At 35.8% G+C, this 14452-nt stretch overlaps 1 protein-coding gene across 1 annotated transcript; it reads left to right on the top strand.

The window, feature by feature from the left end:
• The first annotated feature begins 911 nt into the window (after positions 1-911).
• Positions 912-14069, top strand: LOC127953785 (voltage-dependent T-type calcium channel subunit alpha-1H-like). The gene is made up of 6 exons (XM_052553080.1): positions 912-1043; positions 3073-3206; positions 3576-3673; positions 9298-9457; positions 10573-10885; positions 13868-14069. Exons 1-6 carry the CDS (start codon positions 951-953, stop codon positions 13973-13975), a joined length of 906 nt encoding a protein of 301 aa, XP_052409040.1. The 5' UTR covers positions 912-950; the 3' UTR covers positions 13976-14069.
• The last annotated feature ends 383 nt before the right edge of the window (positions 14070-14452 follow it).

The following is a 14452-nucleotide window of genomic DNA, read 5'->3' as shown; positions in this document are numbered from 1 at the left end:
GTTTTTGAAAGAAATGAATGCTTTCATTTAGTAAGGATGTACTGAATGGATTGATAGTTAAAGGAAAGATATTTGTAATAGTTTTAAATGCTGTCATTTTGAACTTTCTGTCCATTAAAGAATCCTGAAAGAAAATCGTAGTCTTCACACAAATGTTAAGCATTATATCTGTATAAATGTTTAATGTGCAGCAAATCAATATATTAGAATGATTTTTGAAGGATAATGTGATGCTGCATATTGGAGTAATGATGCTAAAAATTCAGCTTTACTAAAACAGGAATAATTAATTCATAAATTGTGTCTTTTAAGTTAATATTAAAATTGTTATTTTAATAATATTGTAATAATATTTCACAGTGTTAATGTTTTTAATGACTTTTTGATCAAATTAATGGCTCCTTGGTGAGGAGTCTTGGTCTTTCAAAAACTGTGTAATGTTGATTTCTTAAAATGCAAGCTTTTTTTTCTTGAAATATGAATTATTCCCTTTCTTTTCATTAGTGCCTGTGGTTTGTTAAACTTTTAAGACACCTCCAGACCTTTAACAGTTGTCTTGTACCTCATTTTCATTTAATTTCACCTCTGTGTTTGTGTTTTGGCCTTGAGGAAACCAAACAGCTCAAATTAAAAGAGAAAAACATAAAACCTAATTTATTTAATCTGTGTATAATAGGCTTTGCACTTGTTAATCGTGTTTTAGAAGTTTAATTAAAATTCAGTCAGAAGGAAGCAATGTTTTGCAATAATGTCCTTGCATTTTTTAATTTGCTTCGTCCGGATTGTTGCTCTGAGCTAAGTATAAGGGATCAACAAAATCAATATTATCTATGTATCTTTATGTTTTGTGGATTGACAGTTCTTTGCAATTGACAGAGCACAATCCAGAATCAACGAATCTCTGCGATATATTCCCTTGACTCTTGTGCACATGGTTTGAGCATGTGAGCATGCTGGTGATTCTGTTGAACTGTGTGACTCTGGGCATGTTCCAGCCATGTGAGGACCTCAAGTGCCAGTCGGAGTGGTGTGTCGTCCTACAGGTACGTCTCGCTCCATTATGTAACGAGAGAAAGCTTGTTATGTGATGATGTTTTTTCAAACCTCATTCCAAGATACAGTATTCCAGAAAAGCATTTGGACACTTAAAACTGGAATATATTTGCATTGCATTAAATAACATCAAACCATCAAAAGCTGCTAGAGCTTTTCTTGGTACTTACTTCTCTTCTCTGATGCATTACTTCAAAACAAACTAGTTTCAAGGTGAATTTTTTTGTAAAATTAATGAGTTCAAGCAGGTGTACCTGCAGAATACTAGGCGTGCTTCATCACATGTTCCACTATGTTCCACGTTTCTGTTTTATCATTTGAAACCTAAAGACATTTATGCATTTTAAGAGTGGATCATGGTTGTTTTATTTAAGTAAAACTGATGCTAAAAACATAAAAATATTTTTGTTACTAGAAAATAATTAAATATTAACTGAACTAAAAGGAAATATTAAAAATAAAATAAAAAACAGCTAAATTAAGTTTAAAATGAAAAATAAAAAAGTCATTAATTAAATCTTTCAAATGAATTCAAAATATAAATTGTATCTGAATAAAAATAAAATAATATTGGTGTGATTAGATCTCCAAGTACATTTTTGGGGCCTCTGTACATCAGAATTCACATCATCTCCATTGGTCCTAAAATGTATTTCTAACCCTTTATTTTATTTGTTTATTTTATTATTTTTGTGTCCAGTATCTGTTTTTAGGACTGTCTCAGCACTGAGTTGGCGTTTGGCCCATGTTTTGTGGCACGCACAGGTTTAGGGGTCACTGGAACCTTTGCCAGATATCTGAGACTGAGGCATTTTTTCTCTAGTTTTGTAATTCTCTGTAATCCTGCCCACGCTCCCACCAAAGTAAACTGGGTTTTATATATGGTACTGTGGGAAATTTTTATGTCCAGAAGAGTCTGACATCAGCATCAGCAGGATTTAGGAGATCGGGTCGGCTGAGGCCAGAGCTGAAAATACTACACAAAATGAATCATAGCTGATCTTTTCACTCTCTCCCTGTAAACTGCTCAAATGTTGCCTAAATTTATATACGCACATTTAAAGTTCTCTGCCCATTTTTAACTTTTCCAGCAACAGAAACAGAAATCTGTACAGAACCCATAAAAGGACATAGTGATGGGGGTGGGAAGAACAGGGAAGAAAAATTATACGTCAGTGCTTTTGTATTTTCTCAAAATGCTGCGTTCACCCTAATAACCTTGCATTCACCTGAAACATTTTTGTGATGAAAATAATATGAAGTGGGAGGAAAATCTATGTTTCACTGCTTTTGTGTGTGAACTCAAGGTCTCTAATGGTAAATGTAATACTTTTGTCAAAAAAAAAGGTCACATTTTATTTTGGGGACCAATTCTCACCCTTAGCTACGACTTTTGCCCCAGTAAACTCCTAATTTGCTGTAAGATACTGTAGTTGTTAAATTTTGGTATGGATACTTCTGCAAAAAAGTGGCATTTTTTTTAAGGAATTAGTAAAAAAAAGCTTTTGCAAGAAATGCCTATTTTTTTTAGGGGAAAGCTAATTTTTTCTAAGAAAAATCTTGGTTTTTGGGGTAAAAAGATATGTGTGTGAAAGCAGCATTTATTTAGGGAAGCAAATGCAAAAGCATGTATACAGTGTTGGGGAGTAAGTAGTTACATGTAATGGAATTCATGTAATTTAATTACAAAATAAATGTAACTAATCTGTTAAAGTTGCTGAAAATTTGATTGATTTCTTTCCCAAATTGCATCGACTGCTCTAAAATATGAGACACCAATATTTCAGGAGTTTAGGACACAGAATAGTACACATGCTGATTTAATAACTGTTTTCTTCCTATTTTATTTATGCAAATGCTTTATTTTTTTAAGATTAACTGTTTTTTCCAAGGCATTGTTAGATGCCAGTATTTCCTGTTAAAGCTGTATCATAGTTACCTTCACAACACTGTTGATACATAATTGTTTAAAATGTCTGTTCTACTATGTAATTATTTGGATGTGATCTGTGTCCACAGGCATTTGATGACTGCATCTTCGCCTTCTTTGCTGTGGAGATGGTCATCAAAATGATAGCCTTGGGGATTTTTGGATCAAAGTGTTACCTTGGTGACACATGGAACCGCCTGGACTTCTTCATTGTCATGGCAGGGTGAGGAATCCCGCCTTTTTTCTCACTTGTCACTCATGCATTCAACCATTATCCCCACGGTAAAGCTGGTCAAGAGGGACCCACCACTCGATTTATAGGCCATGAGTTGGGAAATAGAATTACTGACAGATTTAGATTGAAAAAATAGATTTCCTAGTGCTCTGATTCATTAACCATTTAATAAAACATTCCCTTTGTTGTTTAAAATGACCTTTAAATTGACAAGAGTGATGAATGCATGAAGACTTCACTTTTAAAACCTCTTTTCTTTCATTATCCTCATGTAAGATCGACAGAAAGAAAGGCTATAGAGATTGACCTTTAGTGTCTGACGCTTGCACTATGTTTCCTCTGCTCTGCTTTCTTCAGGATGATGGAGTATTCACTGGACGGTCATAACGCCAGCCTGTCAGCCATCCGGACTGTGCGAGTGCTCAGGCCCCTGCGAGCCATCAACAGAGTTCCTAGTAAGTGTCGGTCATGCTGGGAAATCCAGATAAAATGGGCTATTTATGGTGATTAATTGGTTCAAGATGGTTTATGTGCTTTAAGCTTCTGGTGGTGTTCGGGTCATTTTGACCCGGGGAGGATTTTCTTTTTCCACAAAAAATAATGTCATTACACTGGGCTAAAACTTGGCTAAAACTGACCCTGTTCACACTGGGTATTACAACTTCCCAATGTTTTTCCACCTTGTTACATTTGTGTTTTTCAAAGTCAAAAATGACCAGCATACAGACAAGTTCATAAAATTCTCATTATGCTATTTTATCACCAAATATTGGATTCAATCTGGCAGCTTTTTTTCTTTCAGTTAGGACAGGTTTTGCATTTCTTTTTAGAAATGGATTTATCATAGGCCTCATTAATGTTAAGAAATTAGCAGTTTATCACATGACTGTCCTTTAATGTTTAAACAGGAAGTTTATTTTGAAATGTCTTTATCATTAAATGGAACAAAGCCACACTTCCCCAAACTATCATTTCTGACCAGGAAAAATAAAAGTGCTGTAGGGTTTTCAACATAGCAGGGTTAAACATATTTATCAACCAGGTTAAAGGGCTCATGAACTCAGAAATCAAAAGTCCCTTGATCTTTATATATATATACATATATATATATATATATATATATATATATATATATATATATATATATACATATATATATATATATATATATATATATACATACATATATATATATATATATATATATATATATATATATATATATATATATATACACATATATATATATATATATATATATATATATATATATATATATATATATATATATATATATACATATATATATATATATATATATATATATATATATATATATATATATATGTAAGTTTCAGATCTCAGTAGTCTAAAAACAGCTTATACTGAAGCCAATTTTCCAAAACGAGAGAAGATCTACGCCTGCTTCTAAATCACTGCCTGTTTTGTCCCGCCCACCAATTTGCACACAACCGCTCATAGAGCCCTTTTTTAATGATCTACGGTAAGTGTGTGGTCTAAAAGCGCATGGCGCAAGTGCACTCAGGGCATGTCCAAATACACTTTTGCTAGTTTAACGACGGGAAAATGGTCGGCGTGCCCAGCCGCATGGTCTAAACAGGGTGTCCCTATTCTCTTAATGAGAAATGGGTTTTTTTTGGGCATAATGTTCAGTAAACCAATCAGAGTCTCACCTCCAGTCCCCTTTAAAAGCCAGTTCCGCTTGTGCCATAGTGGGTTCACTATTTACATGGCGGAATGTAATTTTTAATTCTTAAAAATGTTTGTGTGCCCTGTGTGTGTACACAAAGTGTATGCACATTGTGCACCTGCCTAGGCGCATATTACTAATGCGCTTTTAAATAACAAATAAAAAAATATTGAAAATATTTAGAAACATATTTAGACCAGGTTTGAGTTGGTATATGGTGCAGTTTATTTTCTGTTTCTCAAAATAGCAACGTGCCAAACAATGCGCCTGAACACACAGATTGGCGCACAAATAGGCACAAATGCATTTGCTATTTAAACAACGCAGCACATGACGGGAAAATGTACTTCAGCTTCAGCAACCTAAAGGCTGGTTAGACCTGGTGTTTCCAGCAGGGTGATCTTTAGTTGTGGATGTTGCCTGCCACTCAGAGATGTTATTATGTATCCTTTCATCTGTGATGAAAGGAGAAAACAGCTGCCTGATCTATGACTTGTGAAGCAGAGATCATTTCAGCCAATCACGTGATGAGCCTGTGTGCAGTAAAGACAACTTACAGAACACACTAGTCCATAAATTACCCAGCAGAACATGCCCCACAAACTGAGAGAGGCATATTTCTTCCAGTAATGAGTCTCTGTGTGGTGGACTGACAGTTATATTTGATCTCTAGATCCTTGTCTGTTAGAAAAACAACAAGCTAATATGTCCCATAAGTCAAAGACCATATAACATTATCATAGTGTCCCCTCTCATTACTGTTAACAGACTTCTACACAGACAAAGGTCTGCTCTAAAGTTTGTTCTTTTCTTTCTGCATTTGATTAACAATACAGTAAACGGTAATATTGTAAAATATTACAATTTAGCATAAATATTTTCTACTGCAATAATATATTTTAAATTGTAATCTATTCCTGTGCTGGACGTTACTACACTCTTCAATGTCACATGATCCTTTAGAAATCATTCTAATATGCTGATTTTGTGCTCAAGAAACACTCTTTATTATTATCAATGTAGAAAACAGTTGTGCTGCTTAACATTTTAAGCATTCCCTAATATTTAAAATCGAAATGTTTTGTAAAACTATAAATGTCTTTATAATGTTTCTCTTTTTTGTTCAATTAAATGAATCTTTAGTGAATCAAAGTACTAATCTCTCGAAAACATACACCACATATGTACATAGATTTTTAAATGTAGATGTTGGTAGTGTATATAGAAGTGTACTGTACGTAGTGAATTTCCCATTTTTGGAGAGCAAACATTTTAGTGCACTTGAATTTCGACAGCCATAGAAATAGCAGAATCCCTGGTTAGTGCACTTACTACACAAGATGGATTGAGACACGTCCCTGGAGTACGTTGGAGATTTAAAGTATGAGTAATTCTGCCCCACCACATCAGCTTTAATGACTCTGCTGTTGCCCAGATGGAGGACGAGATACCGTGATTTATTTGTCTTGGTGGACTGTTGCCGCCAGCAGAAGTGCTTTTAGTATGGAATGATATTAGGATTCTCTGGAGTGAATTGTGGATGTTAGTTGGAGTGTACTGTATGTGTGTGTCTATGTTATTTTGTTATTGCCGACATGCCATTTCACACCTGAAGCTGTAATTCAAATACTAAGCTAGAAAATCTCTATCTCTATCTATCTGTTTACACAAAAGTGAGTTAGCGTGTTCATCCACTTCCACTATGTGACCACACGTATCTCCAGGGGGTTCATTAAAAGTGTCCAAGCGACGGTGTGGCTCCACACTGTCTTTGGAGGGAGGGCTGCAGGCCATCGAGGGGATATCCACACTCAGACAGGCCCATTTAAGGCCTCTTCTCTCCATATCATACACTTTAATTACATCAGCCACACACCCACCTCAAGCACATTAGTCACTCGGATCCACCGGATGCATCACTCCTCTCTGGGGGCACTTCTCACATTGATGTTTGCCGATGTTTTTATGCTTTTTCAGTGGGTGTCTTTGTGCAGTTTTTTTTTACCATTGTTGTGTCATCTCAAGAAAGTAGAGTGAGAGACAGGACTGATTCATCTGAAATAAGTATGAGTATCTGTAGGTAAACAGGCGTTCATTCCGCTTGAGATATCCTGAATGCTGATGCTCTCGGGCGTATCCTTTCTGACAGTTTTAGTGTGTCACCGAACACAGTTCACAACGGTCTGTCTTGATCACTGGGCCATGTGACAGTGACACATGCAGCTGATTTACATATGCATCCATGACTTTCCTTTTACTCTATTTTGTTTGTTTTCTAGTCAATTGACTAAAATGTTTTTGTGATGCATTTCACTTAATCTCAAAAGTGAACAGCAATTTTATAGCAGATTGTATTTTCTTCAAACTAAAAAAAAACAAAAAAAACAGGAAATGCAAACATTAAAATCAAAACATGTTTATCTTTAAATAATAAAATAACTTCATGTACTCCCCCACATCCTGTCACATGCTTCTGAGAATTTTGAAAAATTCTTTCCTGCTGTCCTCTACCTACATAGGCTCATTGGAAAACATGCTTGTAGAAACATAGACTTGTAGAAGCAAACTAAAATGTCCTGTTTTCTTCAGCAAATGTGTTTTATTTCACTTTTGCTTTTGTAAACAATACAGGTTTTAGGTAGGTTTAGAATACATTATTACGTTATTTTTCAGATTGATTTCATCCCTTATATAAACTTTGTTTTGGCACCGCTGTCTAGATATTTTGACATTTTTGCAAAGCGTTCAAGAAACAATGAAATATAATTTTGCTCAAATGTTGCCACAGGCATGTTTTTACAGTAAACCTGGGATCCCTCGTTTGGTCTTTTTTTTTTTTTTTTTTTTTTTGTGCAAATGACATTTCCCTTCTACTGCCAGGAATATTTTTTTTTTACATTTCACATTGACAATATACTGTACACGTGAGACTAAATTATACCCATTCATAATCTTTTTTTATCGATATTAATATATTCTAACTAAAAGAGTGCAAACAGTTGTTTTAGCAATACCACGGAAAAGTATAAAGCAGTTATGGTCAGATTTAATGTGTTAGCTGTTAAAAAATAACAGCATTAGACTAAATCATTGAATCACATACATTAATATGATTAATTTTAAAAGGCGTGTTTGTATTCTTTAGAATAGTATCATTTTTAGCTGCCTGAAGGTTCTGATGTGAGTTTATATTAGCATGTGTAATACATCCCTTAAGCTTTTGCTATTATAGTAGTTTTCAGTTGTACACAAGAATTCTGTATCCACTCAAAATGTGAGGGTTTCTCTCACTTCCACAGTGCTACTGTAGGGTGTTGCCAGGGCCTTGTTATGTGGTTGATAGAGTGATTGTTAGCACATTGCTGTGTGGTTGCTAGGGTCTTGCTGTATGGTTGCTATGGTGTTCTGAGTGGTGGTTAGCTTTTATCAGTGGTAGTGGAAACCTGCAGTGAGGGATAATGGGAATGGACATTTGTTCAGTGGTTTAAGTCTTATTTTTCCATTAAAGTCTGACTCAGTGAGTCCCTGTGATCCATCAGCAGTCCATTTAAAATATGCAATTTCTGTGCTCTGTCAAGCATTATGACAAGTGGGACCGATTTAAGTTAAAGGTGTCGTTCTACATTTGCCATTTCACCATATACAATGTTAAAAGGCATATCTGTTAAGACAACAAGAGTCGATGCAACAAGATGCATTCAGATTTGGGGTTTTTTTCAACTATTGTTGTAAAATTTGCCTTAAGTAAAATTAGTTTATGTTTTAATTTGTTCATTCACTGAATGCAAAATGACACATTCAGAGAACATCAACATCAAGGCAACTACAGATTTTTTGTTCAATACATTTTCAATTAGGAACTGTGGCGAGTGGGGCGGGGCCGAGAGGCGTGGGAACGAGGAGTGAGGCCAGGTGTAGTGATTGGAGATGAGCTACACCTGCGCCCCACTCCTCGTTCCCACGCCTCTCGGCCCCGCCCCACTCGCCACAGGAACTAATTAAACTGATCTATGGTTTTGGTAGCAAAATTATCTGAAAATGTTTTTTTTTTTTTTAAATAATGTTTTTATGTTTGACTGATCTGGAGAATTCTTTTGGTCTAACATGTTTTTTTATGTAGTTTCAAGTAATTCACAGTTCAACTTGGCGATTGGTAGATTTTAATATAAATACAACACTGTTATTGGTCAGCAGTGATCAGGCGAGTATGATAACCTTAAAATATTGACTCGTTAATCTGTATACTTGTCTGTCAGCTGTTTATACTTGTACTTAAAAAAATTAAGCATGTTATGCAAATCCTAAAAGCAGTATGGAGTAAGCACACAACAACTAAAACGGTGTCGCGTCTGTGTTTCTGTATTTCAGGTATGAGGATACTGGTGACTCTGCTTCTTGATACTCTGCCTATGTTAGGCAACGTCCTCCTGCTGTGCTTTTTTGTCTTCTTTATATTCGGCATAGTTGGGGTGCAGCTGTGGGCTGGTCTTCTTAGGAATCGGTGTTTCATGCCAGATAACGTGACAGCGTAAGTACCGTCCTGCTCTTATCTAACCGGCAGCTTTCTTCCCCTCTTCTCCTCCTTTACCCTCTCTCCGCTGGGAGCATGTCAGCGCTGTCGATATGATCCAAAGTGGCAGCCAACTGTTGCCAGAAGCAATGGCATTTCAGCCGCTGACAGTCTTGTAAACTGAACATTGCACCCTGGCATAAAATCAGTGCTGAGCATTGGTCCCTGAGCGCTGAAGGTACTCACACCTCCAACAAAGGTATATGGGTAAAAGCATAGCCCTTGAGAGGCTTTGATGAGTGCAGACTGCAGTCATCAAAATTAGTTGAATTATAAGTCATATATTTTGCCGTAATGGGACAAATTACTGCTCTCAGAATGCATGTGTTTTGATGCTAGAGTAACAGCATTTTCACCTGTCAGGTCTTATTTAGAAATATGAGCCAGTGAAATGCCCCTTTGTGAAGTGTTTTCATGAAAGTTATTTTTTTGAGTATAAAATTATATTAGTATATCATATTGTCCTGGATCAGTCTTTACATACATACAGATGATTTCATTTTTTTGTGTCACTTAGAAGTACCATCTGTGACATGATATTCCCGAACTCTCTGTGGCTCTCTGTTGTTTTAATAAAAATGTTTAACATTTAATAAAATGTTCTATTTTGAATTAATGCCCCAGGTACCCTGGTTGTGAAATTTCCCTCTGAAACATCATTCTGACTTGATTATTAATTAAAACATTAGTACCATTTTAAATCTTAAATTAATGACTCTAAACATGTCATGTGGTGTAACCGTAATAAACTGCAATTTTCCTCACGTTCTTGAGTACATGTGAACGTTTACATCAATATCATTTATAAAAATGTATAGATGTCCACTTTTAGGAGAGTGGCACCACTTGACATTTTACAACCTGCACCAACCTTGCCTTGTCATAAAAAGGGTAAAATTATGTGATATTTTAAGACACTTACTGGCCTTGACACACAGTCACGGGGGTCCTCTCGTGTACATGACTCATGTAAAGATAAAGAACATGCCGTGTGGTCTCTGAGCATATAATGTGTGTCTTATTTATTAAGTACATGCCATATATTCCACATTGTTTTCCATGTGTTTCCACAGCCTTTATAATCTGTCACACATGAGCCCGTACTACATGAATGAAGAAGGTGAGGAGAACCCCTTCATCTGCTCCGCCAATAAGGAGAACGGCATGTTGCGCTGTAATCAGGTGCCCCACCTCAAGGAGGGTGTCGAGTGCACTTTAGATGCATCTCCACCGGGACATGCCTACTCTGGCCTGGATGGGACAGGCAACAGCAGCTGTGTTAACTGGAACCAGTATTACAGTGAGTGTAAACCCGGGGAGCTCAACCCTCACAAAGGGGCAGTGAACTTCGATAATATTGGATATGCCTGGATTGCGATATTCCAGGTAAGTTCCTCTTTGAATGTTGTTTGTAATCCAGATCATTTCCATGTCGCCAATGGTCTTTTTGTTGAGCGCTGTGGGAATGGAAATGCATTAGTAAGCATCATTGTTCTTTTCCCTAAAGTCAAAGGCCCTAGTTATTCCAAAGATAGATGAGGCTAAAAACCTTTTATTACTCGATTTTCATCTTGAAAGGACAAAGTCTTGTTAAGCACGCTTCAGCCATACCAAATAATTGAATCTTCTGTGAGCAAATGTCTGTTTTAGTCATTTCTGCCCCTTGCTCAGGAGGAGCTCGGCAAAGTGATGAGATTTTTCGATGGTAATGTGATATCTTATATCGCAGCCTGTGGAAATTAAATCAGAAAAGAAAAAGCTTCCCGTCACATATTAACTCGTCTGTACTTCCAATCCATCCTCATCAGCAGAGTTGAATCACCACAGACGGACTGGTGGCACAAACCCTGTTTAAGCATATTTAATATGTGCAGTCATGCCCTTGTTGGAGGGGCGCATTGGGCCCCTCATACGGACATACAATGAGACCTGTGCTCCATCTGTTGGAAATGAATGTCAGTCTCATTTGTCCGATCGTTACAAGTGGGGCAGTCACGTGATGTCCCTTTTGGCTGGGTTATAATGACATTACAGGATATGCAATTATAAAAGAGGGCCTGAAGGGTTTTCACCTGTGTCAACATTAGATCTTAATAGGATCTGGATTGTACTTATAAGATGACACCTCCGGGAGCAGGTCATTCTAAAATAATGTTTCTTTTGGCACTTTTTCGGCAAGATCTATGGGCAAGATAGTGGTTACTTCAAAATAGAAACTTTATACCATGCCATCATTTATTTTTGATTATTTTACAAGTTGTCCCAGATCCAGACTTTCAGTCTTGAAAAAGAAAATCCATTTTACAGCCTTTTACATTTTAAAACAAAGAATAAAAATTATATTGTTAATAATATTGTAGGGTTTATATTTTTTGAAAATGTATTTATTTCATCATCTACACAAATTATTAGCATTTTGCCACTGATGAAATTATAGTAGAATATTTTTATGAATCAATTTAGATCAGGTAATTTTTTTAATTATGTTAAGAGTCTGAAAATATTAATTTATCGACCCTTCATCTGGAGTTTGATTGACAGGTGATCTGACCAATCATAGCGCCACATTGTAAGTGTGATTGCATCATATAATAATTGCTGTTAATAGTTTTTATCGTCTGGTTGACTATGTCTTGTATAAATCTTTCAGAAAATTCCTGTCATATGCAGATAAACTGATAGTCACCACTAAAAAGCTACGACTAAATATTGTAGAAACTTAATTTGCTTTGCAATGATTTGTATCGTAAAAGGCACTATACAAATAAACTTGAATTTAATTTAATTTAATTTTGTGATTTAACTAGTAAAAAGAAAGAGATGATCGGTTCACGTGCCGCTTGAACTGAGGTGCTACAGCGATCGGTCACGACACATAAATAAAGAGCCACAAAATGGTATTCATTGTTTGAATTTCTTACAAAATGGCAAAATTTGGGGGCAGGTTTTTGTGAAGGGTCAATTGTGTGTATTTTGGATGCATAAAGTGCTACCTATGAGATTAACCTTAACCCGGAGCTGGCCATTCTCAAAGTGTTAAAATTTACATTTTCATTAAATTTTCCATCATAGAATGCCATAAAGCGTACTGTAATGCATTATTTGAGGTGTGGTGGAAACAGCGCTGTGATGGGCATGTTCATGACTGTCAGAAAACATGACAAAAGTGACAGGATTCTCAGTGATGCAGGTTTGTTGGACTTTTAAGAGGACAAGTTAAACTAGTGATAGAGTCTATTTACTAAAATTCCACTTGGCCAAAAGTGCCAGTAGCTGAAGAAACACCCACATAAGGAAATATTCAAGAATATAAGTGCTGTTACCAGCTGAAAACAATCCAACTCACAAGTTTTTGTTAGTCTGACATCCATTAAAAACTAAACCCAACTGGACTCTTAAGCAAGATTTTGAAATTATGCTTGGTATGGCTGTAAAGTAGGCTAAATACATAATAAATTATGTAAAAATGTGTGTCTAGCAGTAGTTGCATTTGCAAAATGTAAATGTGGATACGTTTTGAATCAGCTGTTTTAAAGCCAACTGTGTGGATGCACTGCAGAAATCTAAAAAAGAAGACTCATGTTTTTGTTTTTATGTGAACAACAAAAAATGATCTCTTTACCGTAAATACCAAAATGTTTATTTTCTTTAAGCAGATAATGAATCTAGTAGACAGCATAGAAAGAACTGGGGTTCAAACATGAGGTCTAATGCTAAATGATTCAGCTGGATGAGAATGAAATGCAGTGCTGCAGGCGCAGAGCTTCCAAAACAAATTACTCAATGCTAACAGACTTAACCCTGCAATACTACTACTACTGCGATCAAACTAACAATCAGACCTCTGGCATCACTCTGTGCCATGAACTGTAAGACTATATATGTCATTACTACTTTGTGTTCACTGGAGAGTATTTATCTCCTAAAAACATTTCAAAATAAATCTGTAGATGATGGGAAGAAGCAGTGCAATTACAAGTGCTTTAGTGTCTAACCCTTTGTGTTCAAGATACAAATTAGAGACGCCTTTGATCTGAGAGTCTACACTAATGTAACTGATTGAAACTTTACCTCAGGTCAAGGTGCATTAGCAGCGCTCTACATTTGAATGTGTTTAACTCATGTATCATTTATTATTCAAGAACATGCAGAAAAACAATATGCTAAACTTGCAAGGCTTTTCATTCCCCAGACGAACTCTCAAAACTCAGTGTTTGAGCCACCAGCCATCTGCACAGTTAGAAATGTGAGGCCAGGCACCTGAGACTGCTATTCTTCTTGGCCAAGATCAAGATAATGATCATTTGGATCTTCTGTCTCGCAGCATATTATCTTCATTTGATCTCTGTTTCTCTTCTGTTTTTGCAGGTTATTACTTTGGAAGGATGGGTGGACATCATGTATTACGTTATGGATGCCCACTCCTTTTACAATTTTATATATTTTATATTGCTTATTATAGTAAGTATATGCTAATTGAAAGTATTTAATGTTTTTAGTCTGTTTTCACACCGCATACATGAGTAGAGTAGAGCAGCAGCTGGCAATTGCAACATGCAGAGTCCTAGTATTTCTGTGAACTTAATATCAGGGTTAGACATAATTCACTCTTTGATTCAGTTTATGGGTTTGAAATGAAGTGCTACATCTCTCAGAAATTTAAATTGGAATTGCAGGAAATGGTAATTACCAGATTACAATTGAGACAGATATGGCATTACAGGGGATTAAAATGTTCCTCAGCCCTGCTCTGTTAAATATATATATAGGTAAAATTGCAAATAGATCTGTTTTATTATATCCATATTATTTAAAATTCAGAATTGAGAATGCCTTTTAAATTACAGCTTTGCTGAATTGAGCAAAATATACCTAAATATACACTACCATTAAATGTTTAGGGTAGGTAAGATTAAAATTATTTTAATTAAAATTTGTATTCAGCAAGGATGG

The sequence above is a fragment of the Carassius gibelio genome, chromosome B3 (genome assembly GCF_023724105.1).
Source record: "Carassius gibelio isolate Cgi1373 ecotype wild population from Czech Republic chromosome B3, carGib1.2-hapl.c, whole genome shotgun sequence".
NCBI classification, from domain to species: Eukaryota; Metazoa; Chordata; class Actinopteri; order Cypriniformes; family Cyprinidae; genus Carassius; species Carassius gibelio.
Note: the sequence above shows the minus strand (reverse complement) of the source record. Positions and strands in the feature narration are given on the sequence as shown.